The sequence below is a fragment of the Cheilinus undulatus genome, linkage group 16 (assembly GCF_018320785.1).
Source record: "Cheilinus undulatus linkage group 16, ASM1832078v1, whole genome shotgun sequence".
Taxonomy (NCBI): Eukaryota; Metazoa; Chordata; class Actinopteri; order Labriformes; family Labridae; genus Cheilinus; species Cheilinus undulatus.
In genome coordinates, this window is record NC_054880.1 from 29,241,336 (window position 1) to 29,267,134 (window position 25,799).

At 37.9% G+C, this 25,799-nt stretch overlaps 1 protein-coding gene across 3 annotated transcripts in view; it reads left to right on the forward strand.

Annotated features, from left to right (window-relative positions):
- The first annotated feature begins 3,036 nt into the window (after positions 1 to 3,036).
- Positions 3,037 to 25,799, forward strand: part of phactr4a (phosphatase and actin regulator 4a) — a 72,676-nt gene continuing 49,913 nt past the window's right edge. Inside the window, exons 1-3 of one of the 3 annotated variants that reach the window (XM_041808277.1) lie at positions 3,037 to 3,362; positions 13,472 to 13,588; positions 23,398 to 23,442. In XM_041808277.1, the coding sequence (XP_041664211.1) occupies positions 23,430 to 23,442 (13 nt within the window). In that variant the 5' untranslated portion in view covers positions 3,037 to 3,362; positions 13,472 to 13,588; positions 23,398 to 23,429. Of the gene's footprint in view, positions 3,363 to 5,386; positions 5,489 to 13,471; positions 13,589 to 23,397; positions 23,443 to 23,839; positions 23,960 to 25,799 lie in introns of those variants that run through there. The other 2 variants (XM_041808278.1, XM_041808276.1) reach the window with 2 other exon arrangements.

Here is a 25,799-nt window from a genome sequence, read left to right on the forward strand (position 1 = left end):
GAGCTCTGTCCACCTGAACAGCACCCTGGAGAACACTGTCACATTTTGCCTTCTAAGAGGGTACCTAGGAGGATACTTTAGTAGGGACATGATTGCCCTGCAGTCCCCCTTCTGCTTCCACCAGTGGTACCAGTTCACTTCCTGGGTACTGTTAGATATTCCTGAGCAGGACACTGAACCAAATGCTCCAGTGGTGCTCCTTCTAGTCTCAGTCTCACTTCTAATTAAGTGTATTTATTGACAAAAACATCACATGAGGCTTAACATACAATAAATGCAATAGGACACAATAAAATATACTGAATAGCAATGCCAGCATTACAGTATAACTAACAATAAACCATTAACAAGTTTCCTAGCTAATGATGTTATAGCTACTTAACATAAACAGCATGATATGTGACCAATATTTAAAACGTTTTCTTGTACCTTCAAGTATTCTTTGTGGTTGTCAGTGGGCTAAGTTACCAGTTTGTTTGTTTTAAGAATCAAATCCAAAGAAAGCTTTATCAGAAACCTACAGTTTAAGAGCAGGAGGAAAAATTTTGCTTGTGAGTATGATGTGAATATCTTCAGACACTCTTGCAGACATCCCTAGCAAACCTTTTAACTATGTAGAAATAAGGAAATCAAGGTCATAATTTCAGTATGACACATTGGAAAGATTTGGCCTGGGAGAAAGTTTGTCTAACTGGTACGACTGGTTCAATAATACGATTTGATAGCATACACTACATTTTATTGCAATACATAATGATATGTTATACAAAAGATAAGACGAGGTAAGGTATGATACAATGTGATTCTGTGCAATGGTTTATGATATGAAATGCTGCAATATGCTACGATATGATATGATACAATACAATTAGATAAAAATGATGATATGATAAAATGCAATATTATACAATAAGATATGAAACAAAACAATATACAGTAGGATAAAGTGTGATTGAATAAGTATAATAAAATGTGACCCAATAAGCTATGATCTAACACACTGCAACACATGATAGAAGACAAAAAATGAGAAAATATAACAAGATACACTACAGTAAGATACAACAAAATTTGATATGATATGATGTCATGCAATACAAAATGATCGGATGGGATGCAATGAAATGGGATGCAAAGCAGTGCAATGCAATATGATACAAGACAATACAATATAAAAGATGTAATTCAATAAGATGCAATACAATTAGATGCAATATAATAGGATACAATACATTAAATTAGAATACAATACAACCATGCTGTGCAATACAATGTGGTGCAATATGATAGAATAGGATGTGACATGATAGGATACAATACAATAAGATATGTTATGAAACTATACAACCATGCTATGCTATGCAATGTTATGCAATAGGACACAATAAGATACCATACCATAAGATTTTATACTAACATGCTATGGGATGTGATAGGATACGATACAATACAATATGATACAATACAACAGGATGCTACGCAATGCATTACAATGCAATGCGATGTGGTACAATATGATAATACATGTTACATTACAATATGATACAAATGGATGCAATGCAATACAGAGCAATACCACACACCTTGCTGTCTCCTTGAGAATTTTTTTAAAAGCCACATTTAATTAGAAAGTTGAAAAAAAAATTTGTTAATATGATTAGTCGAAAATACCGCCTACGTTGATGGTATTAAAAAAAATGCCAAATTCTACCTATTAAGTAATATGAAATAAGATTTTCAGTCTAAAGTAGTTAAAATATGCCATTTGGTGCAAAAAGTTCTTTCCAGATTAACAGATTATAACAAACAGTGCAAACATGTTTTCTTTAATATCTTTAAAATGAATATGACTTAACATCTTGACATTTTTAATTAGTCTAAGTAGATATAACTGTAGAAATTTGCAGTGAGCACATTGTTAAATTTGACAAATCTGTGGGATATTTATTTCCAAAAAAACAAAGCCACTGAACTATATCCCGGGTCTAAGTCTACACGTCTCGATAGAGTAACATGTCACAAAACAAGGTAAATATTGGAAATATAGGCCAACACATTACAGTTCTTCTGCCACAAATCCTGATGCTTTTTTATTTTATGCCATTTAATCCAACAGTAATTCACTATTTTGTGGATTGTGAAATACTATTCTTAGTTATTGAAATATATGTTTAAGCACACCTCACAACTGAAGCACACTTTTGTTCATGTCTTGATGCCCCTTGGTGCATGAGGCCCAAGGCAACAGCCTACTTTTTGCATTTTGGTACCGCCTGTGACTGGCATTCAATGGTTTTGTAATTCACAGACGTTACTGACTAATTTGGTGTAGGACTCAAGTAGGGTGTGTTTAAAGTGTAAAAGTGAAATGAGAACACTAACACAAAAAAGGATGATCAGTGGTACTATCACATTCACGGTTGTAGAACCAGTAGTGTGATTTTAGATATGAGAAATAACTCAATTTAAGACCAGATATTTTTTACAACTGAAGCAACGTCACAATCACTTAGGACATTTTCAAAATAAACTCTTGCTATTACTTTGTTCTTGTTCATACCTTTTGTAGCAGAAAAATAGAAAATGCACATTGTAAATGAATTATTTCAAAAAGTTACAATTGGCCAAGAGACATATTAAAGAGATGTGGTAAGTTTGAGATATGCTTATCTTCTGAGAGGTGATGAGCTAGTACTTTTGGGTATGTAATTATTTATATTTCAGATATGGGTGTGTCATGACCTGTAGTTCCTTAGCATTGTTACCAGAAAAGAGATGGTTCAAAATATTTTGCTCACTTGCTAAGATTGTTTTTTTTTAGTACAAATAGGGAGGCGGGGCCCTTATAATGATCTCTGTCCTGAGCCACTAAATGATTAAAACCGCCCCTGTGTAGGGTAAAAGTCCTATACAATCTTTTAAAACCTTTACTAAGAAATGTCATTGTGTCAACACTTCAGGGGCTCAGCTGGCTACATGTTTGTCCTCCAGCAGGTGGGGGAGCAGCACTTTGCCAAGGAATGCGCATGCGCGACTGCATTTAATCTTCCTATCGAGTTGACTTGCAACACCTTTTGGCAACAAAGTGTTCACAAAGGAGTTTTGTTAACGACATTTAACGGCTCCGTTGACACTCTTTGCACAGTTCGGAGCGGTACTTGATTGTTTTTATTCATCCTGCTCTCTAAAAAGTTAGTTTTACGAGTTAGTTTTGGTCAAAAGGTAGTAAGTGAAGCTAGTTCCGTGTTGCTTTCTCTCTGAATGGACCGAAACGACAAGTGTCAAAAGTAACCAGGGGTCAACGAGACACGGGGGAAAACACCTCTCCTCACTTCAAGATATATTTACAAGAACTGCTTAAGGTGAGTAGCCTCTGTAAACCATGTTATAAGGATCTGTTTGACGTAGAAATTAAAGAAGGGGCTAATTTATGTAAGCTAACAAAGCTAATGCTACATTATATATGGGCAGTGAGTTAGCCACCTGTTGCTGGCTCTAGTTTACTTTGGCTAGCTTCAACAGCAACGGATTAGCATTATGGCTGTACTCGTTGTAATCAGCTCTATCTTTAGCTCTTGGGTCATTTTAGAAGGAGAAATTGATAGGGAGGATAAAAGTGGTGTCAAAGACGATTTTCAGGCTGTTTACAGTTAATTTAAAACCGCCAAATTAGCCGTTTATTCGCCACTTCCTGTACCTGTCTGACGTTGCCTAATACTGTAACACAAGTCAAAGTTTACTGTGAAAAACGCCTCATTCATGGCTATTAGGGCTGGGAGAATTACACCAGACTTCATATCTAAGTATGTTTTTAACTGAATGGCAATACACGTTGTACATGCCGATGCATTTTCTGTCAAAACATAAGTGGTTGGTAGAGTACGCGAAGAGAGAGGGCTCCTTGCCAGTCACATCCACTGATCCACCTGTTACCAACTTTTTTTTTTCCAATTTAGACAGTATGTGTCTACTTGCAATCTGATGATTGAAACAATAAATCGGCCTATGTTGGGTGTCAAGTAGTTCTGTTTTTGTTGCTGTGGCATCGAACAGTTGTATCAGAATCACTGGATATAACCACTTTCTGATACCTCTTGTTAAATAAAACAGGAGAAATAAATTGATAGTTTCCCATTTAAACTTTACATTTCATATAATTTTCTTTGTGGTCATTCATTATTTTACTTACTGTGGTTCTTACTTTGAAGAAAACCTTTTTTTCTGAGCATTATGTTTGGCCAGCATGAATTATCGTACTCTATATTTTATTTTAAAACATGCCCATAAATTTAAGAAACTCAATAAATGCCCAGTTCAGCCTATTATGGATGTTAGTTTGCTGTTTTGGGTTTTTGAGTTTACTTCACAATAGCAATAATAAGGGCTGAAGTAATTTATTTACTTTAGAAAAAAAGTAGCTGGCTGGAACAAGTGGTCCTGTTAATAGTTGTTCTTGTAAGTTAATACAAACAATTTTCTGAGGATATTTTGTTAGGTATGATGCCAAAAAGTTATCGTGCCGTGACCATGGAAATTACATGATTAAAAGTAGGTGCACGCTGATCGTCTCTGAATCGGCTGTTATTTATTTTTTTTTACACCAAAATAAGGATAAAAATAATCAATAGTGCCTCATAAAGCTTGTTGATTCAGGTCATCCAGACTACCAGAGGGTGCAGTAAGGAGCCTGTCACAGAATTGGTAGATGTGTGGGTGTAATTTCAGTCGACCAAGATTTTCTTTGGTTGGCTACAGCCCTAGTAATTTCATCAAAGTCAACTGTCAGTGTAACAATGTCATGTTGTGGGTGTTATTAGTATTCATTGATTTATCTCAAGTACTTTTCCATGTCCCGCCTTATACTGAGCCCCTGTGATGAAACAGTGAAATAGTTGGGGCAACTCAAAGTATGTGGTGTTCTTGATGCCCATTCCACAGGTAGGAAGTCACTAACCCTGTGGATAACTTCACTCATGGTGCAAAAGCCTATAACATCTAAAACAACAACCATGCTGTTGCTGTACAACATACATCTAATCACATCAAAGAAATCTAAGACACATGTAAACATATCTCAAACACATCTAAACATTCTAGTCAAGGGCATGATGGGAAAACGTCACCCACATATCCACCCAGACTTGAAACAGCAGTGGACATAGCTTAGATCATTTGACTCTCTACAGAGTTGAACTAAAACTGATGTCAAATAAATCCAATAATGAAGACCAGTTTACTCAGACTGGAGTTAATATTGCACTTTGGGAATCAACATCAACTCTGGAATTTTTTTTTTTTTTTTTTTAAAGATTTATTTTTGGCCTTTTTGCCTTTATTGGATAGGACAGTGGATAGAGTTGGAAACAGGGAAGAGAGCGGGTAGAGACATGCATGAAACAGTGCCACAGGCCGGATTCGAACCCAGGTTGCCTGCGTATATGGCGCGCTAACTCTGGAATGTTTGACACTGAAAAAAATCACCTCTCCAGTAAGTAATTGAGTTACTCAAATTATTTGCAAACTGTCTAGCCATAATAATAACATTTTAAACATATCTTTCCATTTTTCTTTAAAACTGTACATTTGTGGTTGTAGCATTACTGTAAACTAGGATATGCAAGACATCAGATTTCAGGTGACACCCAGTATGTTTGGATGTAGCCTATGTTTTTTTTCTTTAATTGGGGAGTCTTTAAATAAAACTGGCACCCCACAAGCTTAATTTTACTCAGTGGTTACCATCACTTTCTTCACCGTCACTTTCTTTAAATGCAACATTATTACCGAAAGATGAAGGAAATATGTTATAAAGTAGCGTCAGCCCCTGCCAGCCTGGTCACCGTGTTTCACGGAACATTGTGAACCCTGAATTTGCTCCTTGCAGTTCACAAAGAATAGTGGTGAATTTTCAGTCCTGCTCTTGTGCTGATGATAGTGCTTGTCTTATCACTTCATACTGTTATATTGGTTGCACTGATGATATATTGCAGCAAATTTTTAGATGAAAAAATGGGTATAAAAAGTTTGTCTAATACACCCGATTTTATTGTAATTAAGCTATTATCTACCGATATCAGTATTATGCCAATAATATTGTGCATCCCTTCTTACATGAGATTTTAGTGACTGGAGGGATGCCTCAAAAATGGCCTCTTTTCTCTGTGAAGAATTCCTCTGCATTCCTTTCACACGCCTGCTTACTTGTTCTAACAAGCTCACAGTGCTTTTAGTACAGGTTGAAAGCTGTTATACGCCCTAAAGGACGGGGCAGACTCTCAAAAAGAGAGAAGACAAAAGGAGCTTCTGCTTTATTGTGTTTTTTCTAGATAGGCTGCATTGTAATCAGGTCAGTCATGTTATTGTGCTTTGTATACAGATAGCTGTGGATTTTTGCATCTGACAGGGATTATACTTCATTTTTCTAGTAGAGAAGGTGTTTGAAACTCCAACCAAAACCAAACACAAAAAGGTGAGTCGCAGCTTGGTTAGTGGTTGTAAGAGTGTTGGTGGTGGTGTTTGTTTCCAGGACTGGCATTGATTTTTACAGGATTAAAATGGTGAGAAATGGACGCCTACTGTGGCTCTTAACAGTAATCTTGTTTACAATGACACTGTCCTTGGCAGAAGTCCAACAGTTGTCTGTGGGTATTTTTTAACCTCTGCCAAAGAGCTTGTTTTAGTCCAGTTTCCCTGGCTGTTTATAATACGCTTAAAAAAAGTGTTTTTTAAAATCATGTAGTTAAAAATAGAGCAGACAGAATTGTGCAGCTTCTGCTTTGTGCTTTTAAGTAAATGTAGAGCTGTGCAATATGTCAGAAAGCTGTTGAAAGTTATGAATTTTCAACATGTAACTTAATTCATGAACAGTTGAACAGCCAAAAAGGCTGAGCTTTTACAAACTAAAGATCAGCTTGTTTTTGAATAAGGATTCCTGTGGTACTCATCATTTACTCATCATTCAGTAGATATTTAGCCCAGTCATCCACAGACTTTTCCTTCTCTTGGCAAACAGGTTTTAAAATTTTCAAGTTATTCGCTGTTGAATCTATTCATATCTTACAAAGATGTCAAGTTTATTATCAAAATTGTTTTCAACGCAGTTTTTATGTAGATGTTTGCATCTCTAAATTAGATAAAACAAGCCTCTTTGTTTGGTGAATACTTCATAGTACAAAGCAGACATTTGTTAAACTGCAGTTGTTTCAGTATTCGGATGCGGGGGGCCTGTGTGGGACTTATATAATCAGCTGTTTGTGCCATTATCCGTTGACAGTGGCTCATTGAGATCCACGCTGCTTGCTCTCAAACAAGCTCCAGCTCAGCTCTTCATTTAGATTCTGCCGAGTCTGCACAATGAACTTGGATCGGTGGCTGATTGGACTCTTTCCCTTTATCCCATGAACAGGGTTCTTAATAAGCTAATTGGGAGCTTACAGTGAATAAACAGGATTGTTTAAGAGTTTCAGACTAACAGTGCTGTTCAATCACAGCTCAGCTGAGTTTAAACAACGACTTTCCACTGGAATCAAACCTTTTAAGCATGCCAGTTATGCCTCTGACGTCTCTTTTAATGTCTTTATTCATGCATAAATATCAGGGTTTATACACTTGTCTTTCAACTGGCACGATATAAGAACTGAATGAAACTGTGTGAACAGGAGGTGTACTTGCAGTTTGAGATGTTGATTTTAATACCAAAAAAGTTTTGAACATATTATTAATTTCTGTGGATGTAAAGGTTGTGGTGAGTTGCTGCACTCTGTGGTTTTGTGTGTAGTCACTTATTAGTCTGCTATCAGTTCATATTGTTCTTCTGAGAACATTTCTGTGGCTCTGTAAAGTCTGCACTCAGCATGTTCTAGTAGAGATGTTCCCTGTTAAGACAAGTCATTTCACATTCTGTTCGACACAAATTATAATTGCAGTTGGTCAACTAAAGTCAAGAAAACAAAGTACTTGATGTCCACATTCCTGTGCTGAATGCCATTTCTAAGTGCTTTAGTGATACTTGAGTGTATATAACCTGACACAACCTCTAAACAACTGTCTCCCCATTTTTAAATCAAAAAAGTACAAACAAAATTCACTGTTTAATGAGATGCATTTGGGGCCTTTTCATTCGGATTAATGCAGTAGCTATTAACTGGAGCTTCAGTAGCTACCAGTGGTTGACAGTTGTCTTACAGTCTAAATACAACATTTGATCAGGATTGCTGCTAAAAAATAATACGAACTGGTTAAACCAAGTTTTAATTCTGGTGGACTAAAGCTTGTAAAACACTTTACTAGTTGTCTGACTACACAAAGTGCTACTTACACCACATGCAGGTCACACTGGCTGGATCAGACTTCATGAATTTAGCCAGATTTTGGCACAATTGCATTGCTTTAGCCTATATCAGACATCAGGCTCTACTATGGTTGTAGGTAATGACAGATGCTCTTGTAATGTGTCATGATCAATTATGCATCCAGGACACCCCACGACCATGATTCAACAAGACAGGCATGTCAGAAGTTTTCTTGCATCTTTCGTCTAGTCTGATCTGATGTAAATGATGTGTATCCCAACACTGACAACAGGATAGCATTTGCTCCCTTTAAATCATCATTTACCAGAGTAACATTATACAATTCCCCGCATCCAATCTTTTTCCCCTCTGGTGATCTTCTGTTAACATGCTTCAGAGCCGAGCCTAGCTTTCCTGACATGTTACCATGTTTGTACCTCAATCTCTATTTGAACGATAGCTGGTCTATTTGGCCACTTATTGATACATAGGGACAAGTTTGAAATCATTCCATTTTGTCGTTTCCTTCTTTACAGAGTACAAGACCACTAGCATCACACAAAACTTCTGTTGCAGCCATGATTGATTTGCCTCCTCCATGACCTTGTGCACGGTCACAAAGACAGTAACAACAATAGCTTAAGATGATTGGTCAGGATCACACCTGTAATGTTGCCAGTCTGTCAGCCAAGATGGGAGAAGTTTTTTGCTGCATATCTGACGTAATGAAATACAGATAATACTTTTTAATCGTCTCAGCCTGGATCAAACTCTCTCTGTTCCTTGCACTAGGGCCTAAATTGTTCAACAGATAGTACAGAACGTTGTGAAATTCTAGTTTTGAGCTGGAATAAGGTGTTGAAAAAGTTCAGCACTTTTGTTATATTGTGCAACACTTTTTACATTGTGATTAGGACTGTAATCTCTTTATATGGGGTGCCTGCTCCACTGACCGAACTACACTGACTTACCCCAAAGTTTGTATTGTAGTAAATTTGCAGACTGTATTCATTCTGAAATGGGTTTCACCACCATATAAGATAGAAAAATTCCTGCCCTTGCTTTCATGTGAAAGTGTATACAGCTGTAATCTCACAGTGAGATCCTGTTACCAAACCTGAAAATCTGGTTGCCAATATGTCTGCTGTTCTTAAATTGTAGTGAGTGCTTGCTAATGCTGAGAATGTCCATACAGGCTTGTTTTCCATCATCAACATGGAAGTATTGACTACAAAGTTAGGCCCAGTTTTCTCCTCCTCGACCTTTGATGCTCTGTTAAATAATGACAGTATAGTGGGTGTGAACCTGTGAGTGTTTGTGCAAGTTTGTACATGCTCACGTGGTGTCCTGAGGGCTCCAGCACAACAATAGAGGGGACGAGGACACAGGCTCAGCTGCTCTTCTTTCCTGGCTTGTTTGCTAACAAAGCGCTGCACATTAACTCAGCTACGTTTACTTTGCTGCCAGCCTGCACCAGTTAGCTGCTGCTTTTCAGAGCTGGAGCCTCACCTGGGCCAGTGTACAGCAGGAGGATATGTGAGAGGTGCTGAACTTTATCTAGTGAATTATTTGTTAGTTCAAGCCTGGATCAACTTTACTCAGTCTGTGGGAGGCTTGAAACATGAATAATCAATAGATGGCTGTAACTGTGTTCAATCCTAATATTTCTAAATTTCTTAACCTGTCGTAGGTGACGTGTTACAGTCTGTTTTGAGAGAAGAAGGTTTAAGCTGTCTTCTGTTGTTACAATTTGTATTGGTTGTTCGGCAAATCCCTTTTTGCAATTTTTGTACAGATTTGGTGCTGTTTTCATACAATCTTTTTTTTTGCCATTGAGGGTTTGTACCTCTGCTAGCAGTATTACAGTACAAAGATTTCATATCAGTATCGGCCAATATCGGTTCTGTTTACAAACACTGGCAGTTGGCCAAATGAGTCCTGCTCAATTAATCCAGTTGCAATGGCAATCCCAATCATGATATCAGGCTGTGTTTACAACAATGCCTACAGAAAGGCCTTAGCCTATATTTTACAGTAGTGCCACTATTGCACTTTATAGAAGCAATTTTTTTTTAAGTAAATGTACTTCTATGTTTTGGAAAAGCCATTTTTAAAGCAGTGCTGTAAAAACTACAAGTTTGTACTTTTCATGCTACTTTATGAGAAATATACACGTGAAAACTGTCATTGTTTTCTGCGTTTTCCTTGATGACCAAGCAAATAGACTCCAAGCAGACTTTGATACCATTTAAATTTAATATTTTAATTGCAATTGCATATTGCAGTATTGTCCAGTATAATTGCAATTGCACATAATTACCAAATTGTGCAGCATTAGTATGTGTTAGCGGTGCTGATGTGCAGATCTGTTATGGGTAAAGAGTTACTTAAATGTAAGAGGAGCTAGTGCAGAGAAAGGGTTTTTATTCGTCCCTCAGTAAAAAGCTTTTCCCTCAGTTGAAGGGCATCACATCTGCACTGCCGATGTAATAGCCTGTGTGTTTATGGCTGTCTGTTAGTACTGGGAAATTAATTCAGCTTTGATTTCAGTCACTATTTTGTTTTCACAGTCATGTAAACAAATAATTGTTATTAAACCATTATTGTGCCACGTGCCATTCTATGCTCATTTTGTCCTTAGGTTTTGTCATGTAGTGTATTTTTCAATGTATGCTGTTTTATTTTGGCCTTAACACTTTTTAACACTTTTTTTGTTAATTAAGGGCAGGACTTTCCAACACATTCGCAGGAAGTGATTGGATGAACACTTTCTTGTCACATTCATTACAGGTCAATCAGGGCCACATGTAAAAAAAAAAAAAAAAAAAAAAAAAAGAAGGTTGGATATGCAGCTCTGCAACAAACTGACAGGTAAACGCTGTGATAGTGTATGAACAGTGGATTATGATGTGGATAAAATTAATGCGGAGGCCGAAAACGTTCTCTCCACCAATAGAAGCTTCCAGTGTGACTCTTGGCTCTTGTTTTCATTAAGTAATGTGGAACAATTCTGATAAAACTGCTACTTTACTATAGCTAAATCTGTGCTAATCACTTCAACGGTAGCAGCCATTGTACAAACCGGCTTAAGGCCCATTTATACTCCCTTTATGTACGAAAATGTACGTCCTTTTCAAAAGATGTTGTCGTCACTGCTCACATACTTCCATGCGTCCTTTACCTTGGCATGGATGTTAACCAATACATCCACCAGGGAGGGCAGCCCAGAGTCAAAAGTTTATGACAACAACAAACTCAAAAACAAACATGGCGACTGTGGAGGAGGTATTGATAATGTACCTCTTGCATAAAAGACAAAAACAGAGGCAGCATTTCTAACCAACTCGCACAACTTTTCCTCAGAAAGTTCCGTCATTGTTACTTCTTCTGCGTGTCTCGCTAGAGGTACGTATCAGGTAGTGACAGCAACACTGCCCCCACTGTTTCCGGTTGTACTGCTCCATTTGGCCTGTATCCATAAGCTTTATGGAAACGTGCAGAAATACGGATGAAATGAACGCGGAGCACGGTCAGAAGGCTCCGTCCGTATCCGTATTTAACGTAGAGCAAAAATGGGCCTTTGCAGTACAACTCAATGATCGCCAACTGCCGAGATGGGTTGGGAGATGAGCGAAAACATCCTTTCCATCCTGCAAAGCTTTCAGTGGGGCTGTTCGCTCTTGTTTTGATAAATAAATGTGGTCCACTTTTGACAAAAGTGCTGCTACATGATAGCTACATCTGAACTAATTGCTACACTGGTGAAATGGCTTTAAGGACAACTTAATCCCACCTGTAGCTACCACCTCATTCTCTTCAAATGACACTGATTGGTCTGAACCGTGTTTGATTCATCACAAATGTTGTAGATTGGAGCTTTTAGAGATGTATTTACCTGTTGACAGACATGGAGTCTGGCCAATCCATCGGCTTTGCAAGGTTAATTATTTGATAACTTCCCAAATGTATGTTTTTTTTTTTTTTTTAACCCAGTTGTGTTCATTTATTTCTTGTTTTCAAAGTGTTAAAAGTGTTCACCTTGAATGAATGTGTATGATTCAAATATTATGCAATCTATGAGTAATTTTGTTGATTTTATTTTATATTAGATTATGATTTTCGCCACAATGGAACAGCTTTACTGTCCACTCTGCAACGGTATAAAACGGCTCTTTGTGTTGATCTTTGATTGCCTCAGAATCGACAGTACTTCTGAGGACTGGCTGTCCATCGATCTCAGATGAGCAGACTGAAGAACAGTATCCTGGAAACCCAAAGATCCAACATGTGCCTATTAAGTGTCAAAAAGTACAATAGCTATGAGGAAACTTTCACTCTTTAGTCATGTTTTAACCATAGGCTGCTGAGAGAGAAGTCAAGAGAGCACTGTCTTAATTGCACAAAAGCATTGCCACTTTTTTCAAGCAAAAAAAAGATTAAATAATATGTGCTTAGGACTTGTATTTTCTCAGGAGTTCTTTTGCAGTGTGTTCAATGGACATTGTCATTATTAAAGTAACGGAAATAATAATTTTATTGTACCTGGAAGTCAGATTTATTTTCACTTTGCAATTTTAGTAGCCTTCAAATAAATATTTTGATCACATTTCTTTCAGTTTTGTAGTCAGTCTAGTTATTCATTTATATTACGGGTCATAATTTATTAAAACTTGTAGCACTGCCCTGAGTCAGATTGATTATTGTTACGAACATTTCACTGACAATATGCAGCACTAACATACACACTACTAAAGTGATCATAAGCCTTTTAAATGGACCATTTAAAGTAATGTACAGTAGAGAGTTGTAGCCCTGCCTGCAGCTGTGAGCATGTGCTGTGTGTACATTATAACCAAAGACCTGTCAAACCAGTTGGACTGAACTTAAGCTGACCAGGTAGAGAGATGTTCACTGTAAAAAGCAGGCTGGCTTATAAGGAGTTTTTCTTCTTTTGTTGAAAGTGAGGTTATAATGACTTGGTGGTTTACCTCAAAAAAAACAAACAAAAAAACAAAAAACAAAATAAAACAAAAAAACGAAGTGTTTCCAAGAAAGCGGCATCCATCTAAACACTCATCCGATGAACTTAGGTTACATTTTCAGGCAAAACTTTTAAAAGAGTCCAGCACCAAGTGAGGTGACAACCCCAAATTTAATCTGTCTGTTTTTGTGTTTTACAGGTGTCCCCTCATTACTTTGCTGCCAAGTTGTCCTGCTGGAGCCAGAATTCTCAGACAAACTGCAAGGAAGCTGTTTCTGGGGACGTTTTTATTGCTGATCAATGAGCATCATTAGAAGTAAGTTGGCCAAATGGGACTGCTTTTTATAGTGTATTTACATTGAATTATTAAGCCTGTGCTTTATGAAGACACCGTAAGAACAAGTCTCAGTCTGTCTGATAAGAAGGTTAAATACTTGCCTGCAGGCTGCACTCTCCTTTTAAACTGCTGTGCACACATCCTGCAGTCTGAACAGTCACACAGGCGGAGTCTCATCTCTCATCACATACAAGGACTTTTGACCTTCCAAAGTCCAGCCTCATACTGCTGCAAGGACCCTCCCTGTCAGTGTCATCACACAGCTGCACCTTCTGGTTCTGACCAATAAGGGGCAGGGCTGTCGTTTGAATAGTGGAGGTGACGTTCACAGAGGTAGAGGATGCATGATGTCTTTATTTGTCTTTGTCAGCTGTTATCTGTGCTAGTGATCCTGATCTTTAAACTTTGATCATGCACTCCTCACCAGATGCCTAGTCTTAAAGGCGCAGGGACAGAAAAAAAGTGACTCTGTAAATTAACATCTTTGCTGTTGTGCTGTCTGAAAAACCCCTCTTCATATAGTTATCTTGATTATGTATTAGAGCACATGAAATGGATAGTTTACAGACCTCTTATTGCAGTTTGTGTAGTTTAGTGCTGCTCTTGATAGGGCAGTTAGCCTTTTAGCTCCTGTGTTGATTTTTGTACATCCAATGAACAAAGTCAAAATGCATGATTGTAAGTACTGGCAGGTATGACACCTAAGTGTTTTAGGCAGGGCCAAAAGACCTGTTTTAGCTGAAGCTTTTTTTTGTTCCTTAAACTTTAAGGAATGAGGGATTTGGAATTGTAGACATATCAAAAATAAGCAAAGATCCAATATCTTGCATCCCTAGGACTAAGTGGTACATCTTACCCCTGTGCTGATCTTATGCTGCACTTTTGCTACTTAGTGGTTGCATTAACCCAGTGGTCTCTGTAGTGATGCCCCAGCTGATTCGGAAGTGGCCATTATTAAAATGAAAATCAGTCAAAATGTATTTGGTGGACTGAAATTAATTGTCTTTGTCACTGATCATCAAACATGATCACCTGTGGTTAATATTCTGGTGTCTGTGGCTGAGGGAAGCGCAGTGTGTAGTTTGGTGTCATTATAGACTGACTGAATTGCCTGCTGACAATTATTCAGCACAGTGAATCAAATTTAAAAGAAATGCAGCACTGTTGACAGCTGCCTGGAAAAGAAAAACTGTCAAATCATCTGCTGCTGTGATGGCGGAAGTTAGAGTTAGCCTAAGTCTTTCCTGCAGTAGAATTGACCTGCTATTGAAATTAATTCTCCTACTTAAATTGCAGGTGTGCTTTTCGATTCCCTAAGACAGTCCTGACAGAGTGCTTAAAATAACACAATGACAACACATTATTCTCAAGTGCAAGGAATTAAATTAGCTGTAGTTCAGACCTGCGACTGTAATCCTTAGAGCACAATTTGAAGTTAAAGGAATGAAGATGATTAAAGAAACAAACTAAAGCTCAGGGCAATCAGTTTTGTGTAAAACTGCACAAACTTCATTGGAACACCTGCTGATTTGTACGGCCAAAATATCAGAAATGTTCATATCTGCTGACACCAACAACTAAGTTTATGAGTTAATATTATCTGCAGATCCTAATATCATGCTGATAACATTGTGTCTCCTTGGCAGCAGAACAGTTGTCCTCCTCATCAGTCAGTACGGCTGTGGTAAAATCTCTAAAACTTTGTTGTGAGTTGTTAGTTTTATTGTTGAAATCTGTCATTGACAGCTAGTTTGCTAACTAAACAAACCGTTCCAAATGAATCTAAGGTGTCAACACTCAGGGGCCGTCCACACGGAGATGCGTTTAGGAGTATCAGCAAAAGTATTTTATTGTATCAGCGTTTCATTCACACGATTAACCAATGTTTTGGGAACCTGAAAACACTACTTTTTGATACCGGGTCCCAGAGTGAACAAATCTGTATATGCTGCCCATTTTGTGTTTGTGTGTACAACCGAGTGCATCTTTCCTGAAAAGATTATGTCATAGCCCATTTCACTCACATGCACAAGGCCAGCTGAAAGCAACAATAATGGCAGATTGCGTGAATGTGTTCGTGCTGCAGAAGCCACTGAGCTGGCTCTGATAGGAAAAAGTAAGCTCCTCTACTATCACCATGATTAACAAATGGTCATAGAGAACAGCATACGCCACAAGTTCACAGATCCACCACAGAGCGCAGACAGGAAGAGAAACATTTTGGGAGCAGTTTCTCTATAATCTTCTTCTCTGTTTCTGGTGCATTTCAGTGGCAGCGTTATAGCACCACTTACATGCCTGGCATGAATACTCAGCGGTTGCAGTGGTTTTGTGCTTAGGTTGACATTTCTTGATACGATGCAGAGTTCATGAAAAACCTTTTTAAAACTAAACAAAAGTATATCGTTTTCGTCTGTGTGGACAAGGCCTCAGAAAGCAGTCAAAACTGAGCTCTATTCAACACAGGATCACATTGTGTCTGATGGTAATCTTCCTCCTGCAGGTCATCGTCTACATTTCTGTGCTAAATGTGGTTACCCATTGCTTTGCTCAAATGGTTACATATATGTAAATATGCAAGTTTGCCTGAAAAATGTTTGTAGATCATATTACTGTTTCTACTCCTACAAAATGCCACCACTGCTATCTGTTTACTGTGCTTGTTTGCATCATGGTGTTGTGGAACTATGGCTGCATGGCAGTAGCTGTGAACCAGAGCTTTAGTAGGTACAGGAGGTCAGTAGCTGCATTACAGTTCAGGCATAGCATTTAGCCTTAACTGTCAGTTATTGATTTAACCCACTAGTAATCCTGGTGAAGACTTCCAAGGGATCTAACTTTACTCATTTCCCTGGTTTATTGTACATATCCCTTAACTTCCATGGCTTTTACCCGTGATAGGCTTTGTTAAATGTTATTGACGTGTGGTAAAATCAACAGCAGACAAATTAAGATGTCTACCCCTGGGTTTAAGTGTGTTTATGCCCAGCTTTGATGTGATTGATTGAGATGCTCAGTGACTGTACATAGTTGTCTCTGAGAGCCAGAACCATGGATAGATTTTGTGTGATTTAGCCCACATTTGTGCAAAGCAACACCAGCGTACTCACACTAACATATGCAGGTATTTTGTTAAACATCGGCTTGTGAAGGCTATCACTAAAATGAACTAACGCTGAAGCTCCACGCTGTTGAGTGCTGTGGGTTTCTGTTAGGTGTTTGCTTCTTTAAGGGTGTATAATTTGATTTAGACAACACAGACAGAGCTTATTAAGAGATTTATTGTCAATGTCTGTAGAAATAATGAACCAGTGTTAGCTTTAGACTGTGTCTCATTCTCACTATCATTACAAAATAGAAACTAAAATGATGGGTATTATGACACATATGTAAACATTTAATCCCATCCACAGAAAATGTCAGAAAGGCTCCTCAAGCTTGCAGTGGTGCTCTGCATAATGACATGGTTCCAAAGCAAAAGACATTTGAATAACTATAATGAAATAATGAATCTGGCCTCCAATGTCATAAAAAGGCACCAGCTTTGATTTCGTTCTGTTTGATAACCAGCCAGAAGCTGATAGGTCATTAATTACCCCGTTATCTTGTGACTTCCTGACCCTTTAAGTAATACCAAGGCTAACTCTGGGTTTCTGTGCTACAGTAGTGGCTCACTTCTTACCAGCTTGCACACCTTACCTGCTCTGGAGCAGTTTATGATAAGAGATCAGATAAGACATCAACAAAGAAAAGTAATGTCCTAATCATATGGGTGATATTGATCATTTAAGTCGAAAATATAAATCCTTGATATACCAGTGATAGCCTATACAAAACCTTGTTAAAGCCTGCATTAAAGTTATCTTAGTATGCTGAAAAGGGCATCACTTTAAAGGTAATAGAACATATGTTATTGTTAGAGTTTGAGGTGGAGGAAGATAAGCAGCAGCTGTCCTTGCTTCAAACAAACACATTATTTGCTGGTCATGAGCTGGTGTGTTGAATCGATGGTGGTAAGTTTATGTAGCTATCAGGTGGATTTATCGTCCTTTTCTGTTCAGCACAGATACCTTATTTTTTTTCTTGCAGTGACTGTGGTTTAACACAGGTGTTTCAGTACAGCTCTCTGTGTCTTTACTGGATATGAGGTTATTGTTTGCCATCCGAAGGTCATTTACAATATTAATATGCTTTTCTGAACAAAATCAGAATAAAAAGGAGCTCCTGATGGCGTCTTTTTTAAAAGGTTTGGGTTTCAGATAGAAATGGGAATCAAGAACTGATTCTAGTTGAGAACCAGTTCCAATTGGTTCAGTCCATTGACATCCTTTACATGTAATCTTCACAATAAGAACAGAGAAGTCGAGGAAGTGTGGCTTCATTTCTCAAAAAGTGACTCGAATAGCGTGACGTGCAGTGTCTGTTCAACAGTGATTTCATGCAAGGCATGCATCTTTTTGCACAGGAACTGTTAATTTTGTACAAGATTTCATGTTTCAAAGTTTTATCTTGTAAAGAAAATGAGCAGTCATGTTGTATTCTAATTAATGTTCAGAGATTAAAGATCCAGGAAGCAGTTTGTTTTAAATGAGACATTTCCAACACAAAAGATAATTTTTGTGTATTTTAGCATGTTCTCCTCCCAAATCCTTGTTGTTTAACATTTTTAGCTATCGAAACTGTTTATTATAGCCAGTAATTCACGTGTGTTCATCTTTGACTCTCACTGAAGGTGGCATACATCTTATTTGTTCAGAGAGAAAGAAACTCTATGAAATTTGAGCTGTTAACCATGAAAACCTATCTAATCTTTTTTTCAAATATAATTCACGGGAAGGAATTGATAAGGGTATCAATAAAGAATTAAATAAAGAAGTGTTGCAATATTCTCTGTAGTTTTGATCTCTTGAGATGTACATTACAAATATTGTCTCACAATTAAAACGGAATACAAGATTGAGCATCTCTTGACATGGACTCCCACCTGTTCAAAGGCCACTTGATTGATGTGTTGCTGTCTTGGATTAAAGGACTGCCCGATACTTGGCTTTGCAGTAAATCAGACGCATCCTGTTGGTGCGGCCTAAAATCCATCTTGCCTTTAGTGATTTTTTTTTTATTTTTTGTAATTTCCTACTAACAGCTTATTGATGTTCAGTGTCCATGTTTTCACAGAGGAAGCTCAGAGTGCACAAAATGAACAAATCTAAACACAAAAACAATCAGAGCTCAATCAGAGTCATGCTCACAAAACTTTAAAATAAGCTCTTGAATATAGCCACAGTGATAACTCCGCAGCGCTTTTATGCAGATAGCTGATAGGTTATTACGGCTACGCAGAATCACAACATGAAAGAATGTAAGAGTGCAGTTTCTTGAAATTAAAAGTTTCTGAAACTACTAGACTTTGTCTTATTTTTAGCTTTAATGTCAGTCATTACCTACTACTTACAATATTTTGTGTTTTTTTCCTACAATGGTAAACATTTAGCCTTCACCTTCAAACAGCAGGTCTTGGTAGAGAGTAAAGTGCAACACAAGATGATAGAAGACCACTGCCCTCTAAGTGAAGAGATTTAAGCTCCTCAGTAATAAAAGAGAAAAGCTTGTTTTGATTGTAGAATTCTCAACCCTTTCAAATGAAATTTATGTAACATGACCCAAATGTAATAGACTTTTATCTTGTAAGTTGTCTTTTAAAAACAGTTTAAGATTAAAGCAGTTGTTTTTCTTTTTAATTTCAGCAGGATTCAGAATAGTTTCTCAGTGAGTTTGTAAGCTAATTTATTCAGTGTTTTGTCTTCACTAACACAACAGAGCTTTTGTTTCACTTCACTCTGGCCCCTCATTAGCTGCACCCAGCAGCTCTGAGAGTCTCTCACTGATTTACTGAGTAATAATCAAATTCTCAAGTGTTCAGTCACTGGAATTACTTCAGTGAATTCCTGCAAAGTTCAACCTGATTATCAGCTGCTGGTTCTGATTAAAACAGGAGTGTGTGCTTGTGTTAGCTGTTGGTTTAACGATATATGTTTTAGAGCGATATCTGTGAGTGGCATAACAGTAGTTTGATTAAAACTAATAATCTGTAAATCTGATTAGCATATTAATATACCCTACCATCTAGGGTTGTCCCGATTCCGATACCAGTATCTGAAATATGCCTGATATTGCTTAAAATGCAGGTATTGGTATCAGCAAGAACACGAGTTTATGCACTGATCCGATACCTTTTGGTTTAGCTTTGTATTTTGCTTTGTTTAGCCATGCTGAATGTTAGCTCTATAAACCAGAAATCAATTCTTCATCGCTGCTGGAAAGCACTGCATGCACAGGCTGCCATTTTTAGAGCAGCGAAGAAGAAGTAAAGGACTCGCTGCAGCAGCAGAGAATGGTGGCTGCCTGACATTTTTCTCTGAATGTGATCATTAAATTGCCTTCCAGACTGGCGCTGTCGTACACGACAAGAAGTTGCACAGTTTTGTCAAAAGATAGATAACTTTTGAACAAAAAATTTTAGCCTCTTACTTGTTTTTCCTCTTGAAGCTAGCTGTTATGCCTCCCCATTAATGCTATTGATGCCTTTGAATCCCTTGCAGCAGCATTTGGGGACTTTAATGATTAATTCCACACCAGTAAACCCAATATTGAATGTTTTTTTATCCATTGTAAGTGAATAACGATCATTTATTACCACTAGCTCGAATGCTAATGTGGATGCTAACCATATTGTTCACCCTTTATGAGGGTCTTTCAGCCAATGGCAGGCTGTTCTGTAATCACGTCATGCTACCCAAATATAGCAAAATGGAGTGAGATAGAGAGAGCCTGTGGGGCAGCCCCCCTGTATTATTGTTATTTTAACCCTTTATCTACTGAGTTTAAAATGGCGATTTGGACACATTTTTTTATTATGGCTGTAAGTCTGAGGGCTTTGGTCTCTTTTTCCCAGGAGTACTTGAACTTGACTTTTCAATATCTGATTTATGATTATTGCACATTATATGGAATTGTCAGCAGTTTAAAAGAAGAAAAATACAAAACTGTTGTTTTGCTATGAATGCCCACGTCATATGGTTGTGAGTACCGTAATGAGCTGTATATGTGCTCATGCCCACCAGTGTTTCCCATACATTCAGTTATTTGTGGCGGACCACCACAAATAAATTAGGCCCGCCACAAATACCTTCTGGTGCTACCTGTTCGCCCTCGCTCTGTGAATGTAGCGTGTTGTTAAAATGACTATGTCGCGAGTATCCGAGTATAAATTATGTGGAAGTTTTGAACCACCAGGGTGCATTTCTTGCTTGAGTTTTGCTTCTCCCATTGTCCCTGAATGCATCTCTCACAGCAGAGAGCTGTCTTTTTCTCCTCCGCCCATCCAGAAAAGTCCTGCACATGTGGCTGGGTTTTTTTAATATCAGCGGTGAGAGAAGCAAGGGAGGAGAAGGTAAACAGAGCAGTGTGGCGAGTTAGCAGCTGGTTAGATTCCTGACGGACACCGAGAAACAGCGCTGGATCTGCAGAGTTGAACAGTCGTTCAACTTTGAAAAGGAGAAGGTCTAACTCAGGTTATTCGTTAAATATGCTGCAAGATGACTCCGAGATAATGGCGGCAGTAACATGAGCCCAGTGTTGTTGACAAGCCAGGATTTAAAATCTCATAAAGACATTTAACACAGAATTCAAGATTTGCCTACACAATACCTACACACATGCGTACACACCAGAGAGAAGATGGTCCAGCAGCGGACAAATGTGATCCGCTTCTCCACTACAACGGAGACTAATCTCAGCCTAACAGCTCAAAACACTGACAACAAGTAGATAAAATGTTTGCGCCTCCAGACAAGCTTTTTCCCCCCATGATCACACAGGAGAGTTTATTGAATAAGGCTAAAGACACTCTCGTGTCATGAACTTGTCAGAAACTGGTCCAGCGTTCATCAACACAGATAACGGACTAATATAATCACAGCTGTGAGCCTGAATGGAGGACCAGACTGCAGGATTTTGGCCTTTGGCTTCATGCAGGATTGGTGAGTTTTGTGTAGGTTTGCTTCACTCTTAATGAGGAAAATCATCATTTTACAATCGGCAATAGTAAACATAACCTAGAAAACATTTCAGGACTTTCCATGCACTGTAAAAGTATTTCATGATATATGTTTTTTTGATTAATTAGTAAAAGACTGAGTAAAGTCCTTTTCAAAATAAAACTGCTAAATTTGACTTTTATTGATTTTTACTTTCTACAAACAGTTTTATTAAAAATCCAATAGAACAGTCTATTTTAATCACCAAATTAGTGTCATTTGGGGCTGAATTAAATGCAGCTGCTGAGAGGCCATTTCAAAATATCGCGATATATATATTGTGTATCAGGATATAGCAAAAATATATCAGGATATCAATTTTAGGCCCCCTTTTTTTTTTTTTTTTTTTTAGGAAGCCCTGTAAAATAAAATGCCTCAAGAAAGTGTGCAAACTCTGCAGGAAAAAAATTTAACAAAATTGTTACTCCTTTTGATTTAAGTTACCTACTTTATTTATTCAACCTAATTTCTTTTTTATTTATATTTATTTTCTTAAATAAGCTATTATATTTTTTTATTTATATTAAGTTCATTTGGCGTTTGTTTACATTTGACATTAAATGAAAGTTTTATATTCAAATCCAAATCAAACTCCATGGGTTTTTTTTGTCTGATACCAACACCTTGGTAACGGAATCGTATCAGGAAGGAAAAAATGGTATCCGAACATCCCTACTACCATCTATTAAGGATGTGTACTTGTTGTGGACAGACAGACAGACAAATAGATAGATCGTAAAGGTGGACGGTAAACCAGTATTAATACCGTCTCTGGTAAAATTTCTGCCAAGGAATGGATTTTCACAACACCGTCATCACAGGTTTAAATGTCTATTTTGTACTGTGATGCACGTGCGAGGCATATTCGCTCCCACAGTTGGCAGAGTGAGTGATGTTTGACTGACAGCTCAGGCTGAGTCCACTAGCACTTCTAGCTCTATTACATGTAGCCAGGCAACTAACCGAACGTCACCCACTCCTGCCGCTGTAACTAAGCGGTTAGCAGGGAAAACGCATGTTCTTACCTCTTACCTTGATCTCTGTACCACAACAAAGTCAGCGTGCCTTCTCTGTCAGCTTGCCTGGGGCTTTAACACAAGCTAAGTGCTGCTTTGGCTGGTCTCGCTTGTGTAGAGCCCAGCACTACAGCTATTTATCTTACAACGGCTTAAACAACCATTTAAAACGGCGGTCAGAGAAGGGGCTTATCTTCAGCATCAGGCAAACAAATCTCCCTGAATCTTCCTGAAGAGGTGTTTGTATATTTTTAACTTCTTTAACTGCTGTCAAACAATCCGGAAATAACATTGTCTCTCTGGATCACCAGTCTGTTTTAGCAACAGGACACCAGCACTCTTTCTCTCCACCCACGTCATGGTTTGAATATCAAGTGCATATGTTTCACTTCAATGTACTTTTGTACTTGAACACAAATTGAACACAAAATGAAGGTACTCTATCATTTAAACTATGTAGTATCAAAAAAGTATCAGTGTTGAAAAAATTGATAACCTTAGCTTGTAGGTGCCTCCCTGATAAAGATCCATAATTCTCATGAAGGTCCAATTTCCACTCAGAAAGCAAGAGAAATGTTGTAACAAGACATAACCTCATCTTAAATTAAGTTTTGTAGATGTGGGTGTTATTGATAATTATAACTTGTTTTCTAATAATCTGTTTTGCTATTTTCAGGAGCTGCTGTCTGCTGAGTTTTATCCACTGTGATGGAAAATCCTGGTAAGAAAACCTCCTCTTTTACCAATGAAGGAATTTCAAAAATGATCCTTTTTCTTTTCCACTGTGCTTGCTAATATTTCAGCCAAATATCCTTGACTTTGGGATGAACTCATAACTTTATTATTTCTATTTTTGTGTAAGTTTGTACAGTATCAAAACTGATGTAATCTCATCAGTAGTATCAGGATGATAGAGAGAGTGTTGCAGCAACAGACAAAGTTCAGGTTGGCAGTGAAGTTGTCCGTGAAGGGGTTGTCCTGTGACTCATTGTGCCAGTGACACTGCAGCCATCTGATTGGCTCCCACTCAGAAGACACACCTGTCTGTTAGCAGAGCCGGTTTCACTCACTGTCACTCATGGCCTCGTGTCTATTTCCACACTGAGCCCGATCAGTGACAACACCGTATTCATTTTACACTCCTGAGAAGCTGAGGATCTTTGCCTTTGCTTCTAGTCTGAACTTTTGAAGAGTTTTTGGAAAAATAGCAGAGATGGCCGTTCAATCTGAATACATCCGTGAGTAAACTGGCTCTTTGTTTTGTTTTTGGATGTTGTTACAGTTTACTTTCTTTTGAAGAATAGTGTCTTGACTGGAATGATTTCCTTGTTTAATGATTTAGTGTAAGCAAAGTGTTTGATAAGTTTTCACTCTGCTTCAGTGAAATACCTGTACAGGTCAGGGCATGGCTCCATTATCACTTGTTAAGGCTGTGGCAGGAAGAGATTAGGAAAGGTTGATCTACTCATCCCTGTCCAGACTCATGGCCAAGCAGTAAAAATAAACTGGACATCTTCTTCAGCTCGTTTTCTTTTGGCCATGAGTTTCTGACAAAAACATCTGAATGTTTACTAAATAGAAATGTACATTACATGTCCTGAAAGTCGGCCAGCATGTTGGCACATGTTCAGTTATTTTTAGCTGCTGTTTTGTTAGTCATGATGATGTTTGATCAGTATTTCTGTGAGTCATCACGTTTTTTTGTTCAGCTGGGTTCTATGTTCTCATGTTAAGAAGAAAAAAAAAGAGTTTGTCTCCATCTGCTGCTGCTTTGGGGAAAGAGTGAGTAGATTTTATAGCCATGATGAGTCACAGGATATATACTTTAGGATGTGATTGGCTGTGGTCTCTGTTTGTTGTTTCTGGGACGTCCCACAATGGTTGCCCTGATTACGTCCCAAACGCTGATAATGGTCTTTGCATTCCTCACATTCCTTTGTCAGAGTTTGACCACTATGATGCAGCAGTTATTGGATGATTCAGGGAAGAGCATTGAGGTTATATGCTAAAGACACTAGGTTATACAGGCACTGATCATTTCATTAGGTACACCTGTTCAGCTGGTCATCAATAAAACTATCTAACCAGCAAATCACATGGCAATATCAATGCATTTTGGATGTATGGTGAAGATGATCTGCTGAATTTCTACCTGAGCTTTGAAAAGGTGAAAAAAGGAGTATCTAATGAATGAGCTTATTATCAGCTTATTATAATGTATTGGATGTCATGAAACCACTTTTTTTTTTTTTTTTTTTTTTTTTTTTTTTACACACAATATTTTAACCTGAAACCTAGCACCTTCAACTAGATCTGGGTATATGATATGTATCGCGATACAGATGCCACAGTACATTATATTTCCAGCACACATTGATTTGGGATAATAGACATGTCCTAATAAACACATCCTACACAGAATTCACAACAGCAGCTATTCTTTACTGTAGGCAGTAACAGCAAAGGGATAGTTTCATAGTTCACAGCATCAAGCATGTTACAATGGTTTGCCATATAGACTTTTTGAACACAGGCTTACCTACAATTTGACCTACCACATGATTTACAAACTTTGTACACTTTTCTGTAAGTTGTTTGCACCAGCTGCCACTGTTGCTGCTCTGACTGTTGCCACTGAGTCTTCCAGTGTTAAAATTTGAGTTGAAATTCTGGTGAAAACTAGCAGATTAGAACCTGCTTGTTAAAGTCATCTTTAGCTTGTTAGGAAGTGAGCTGCCATAATGTAAATCTTGAAAGTAACATTAAAACATCAGGAGCTTTAGAGGCTAAATGGAAGTCATCCTAATACCTAGCCTTTGAAAATGCGTTAACATTTTAAAGAGGGCACCGAGATACCTGGTTTGAAATCCAAATGAAAGTGTTTTTTACGTCCTTACATTATGTGCTCTACTAACAGTATTTTATTAAGTCTTTAGCCAGATCAACGAGTCTTTATCTTCATCATTTTCTTCATTGCCATCATCAACCATCCTTCCACTTTCATTTTTTTCAGCAGCTGGAGATGTTTATTTTTTGTTCTCCTCCTTTTCTCTGGAACATGCATTAATGAGCTCTTCC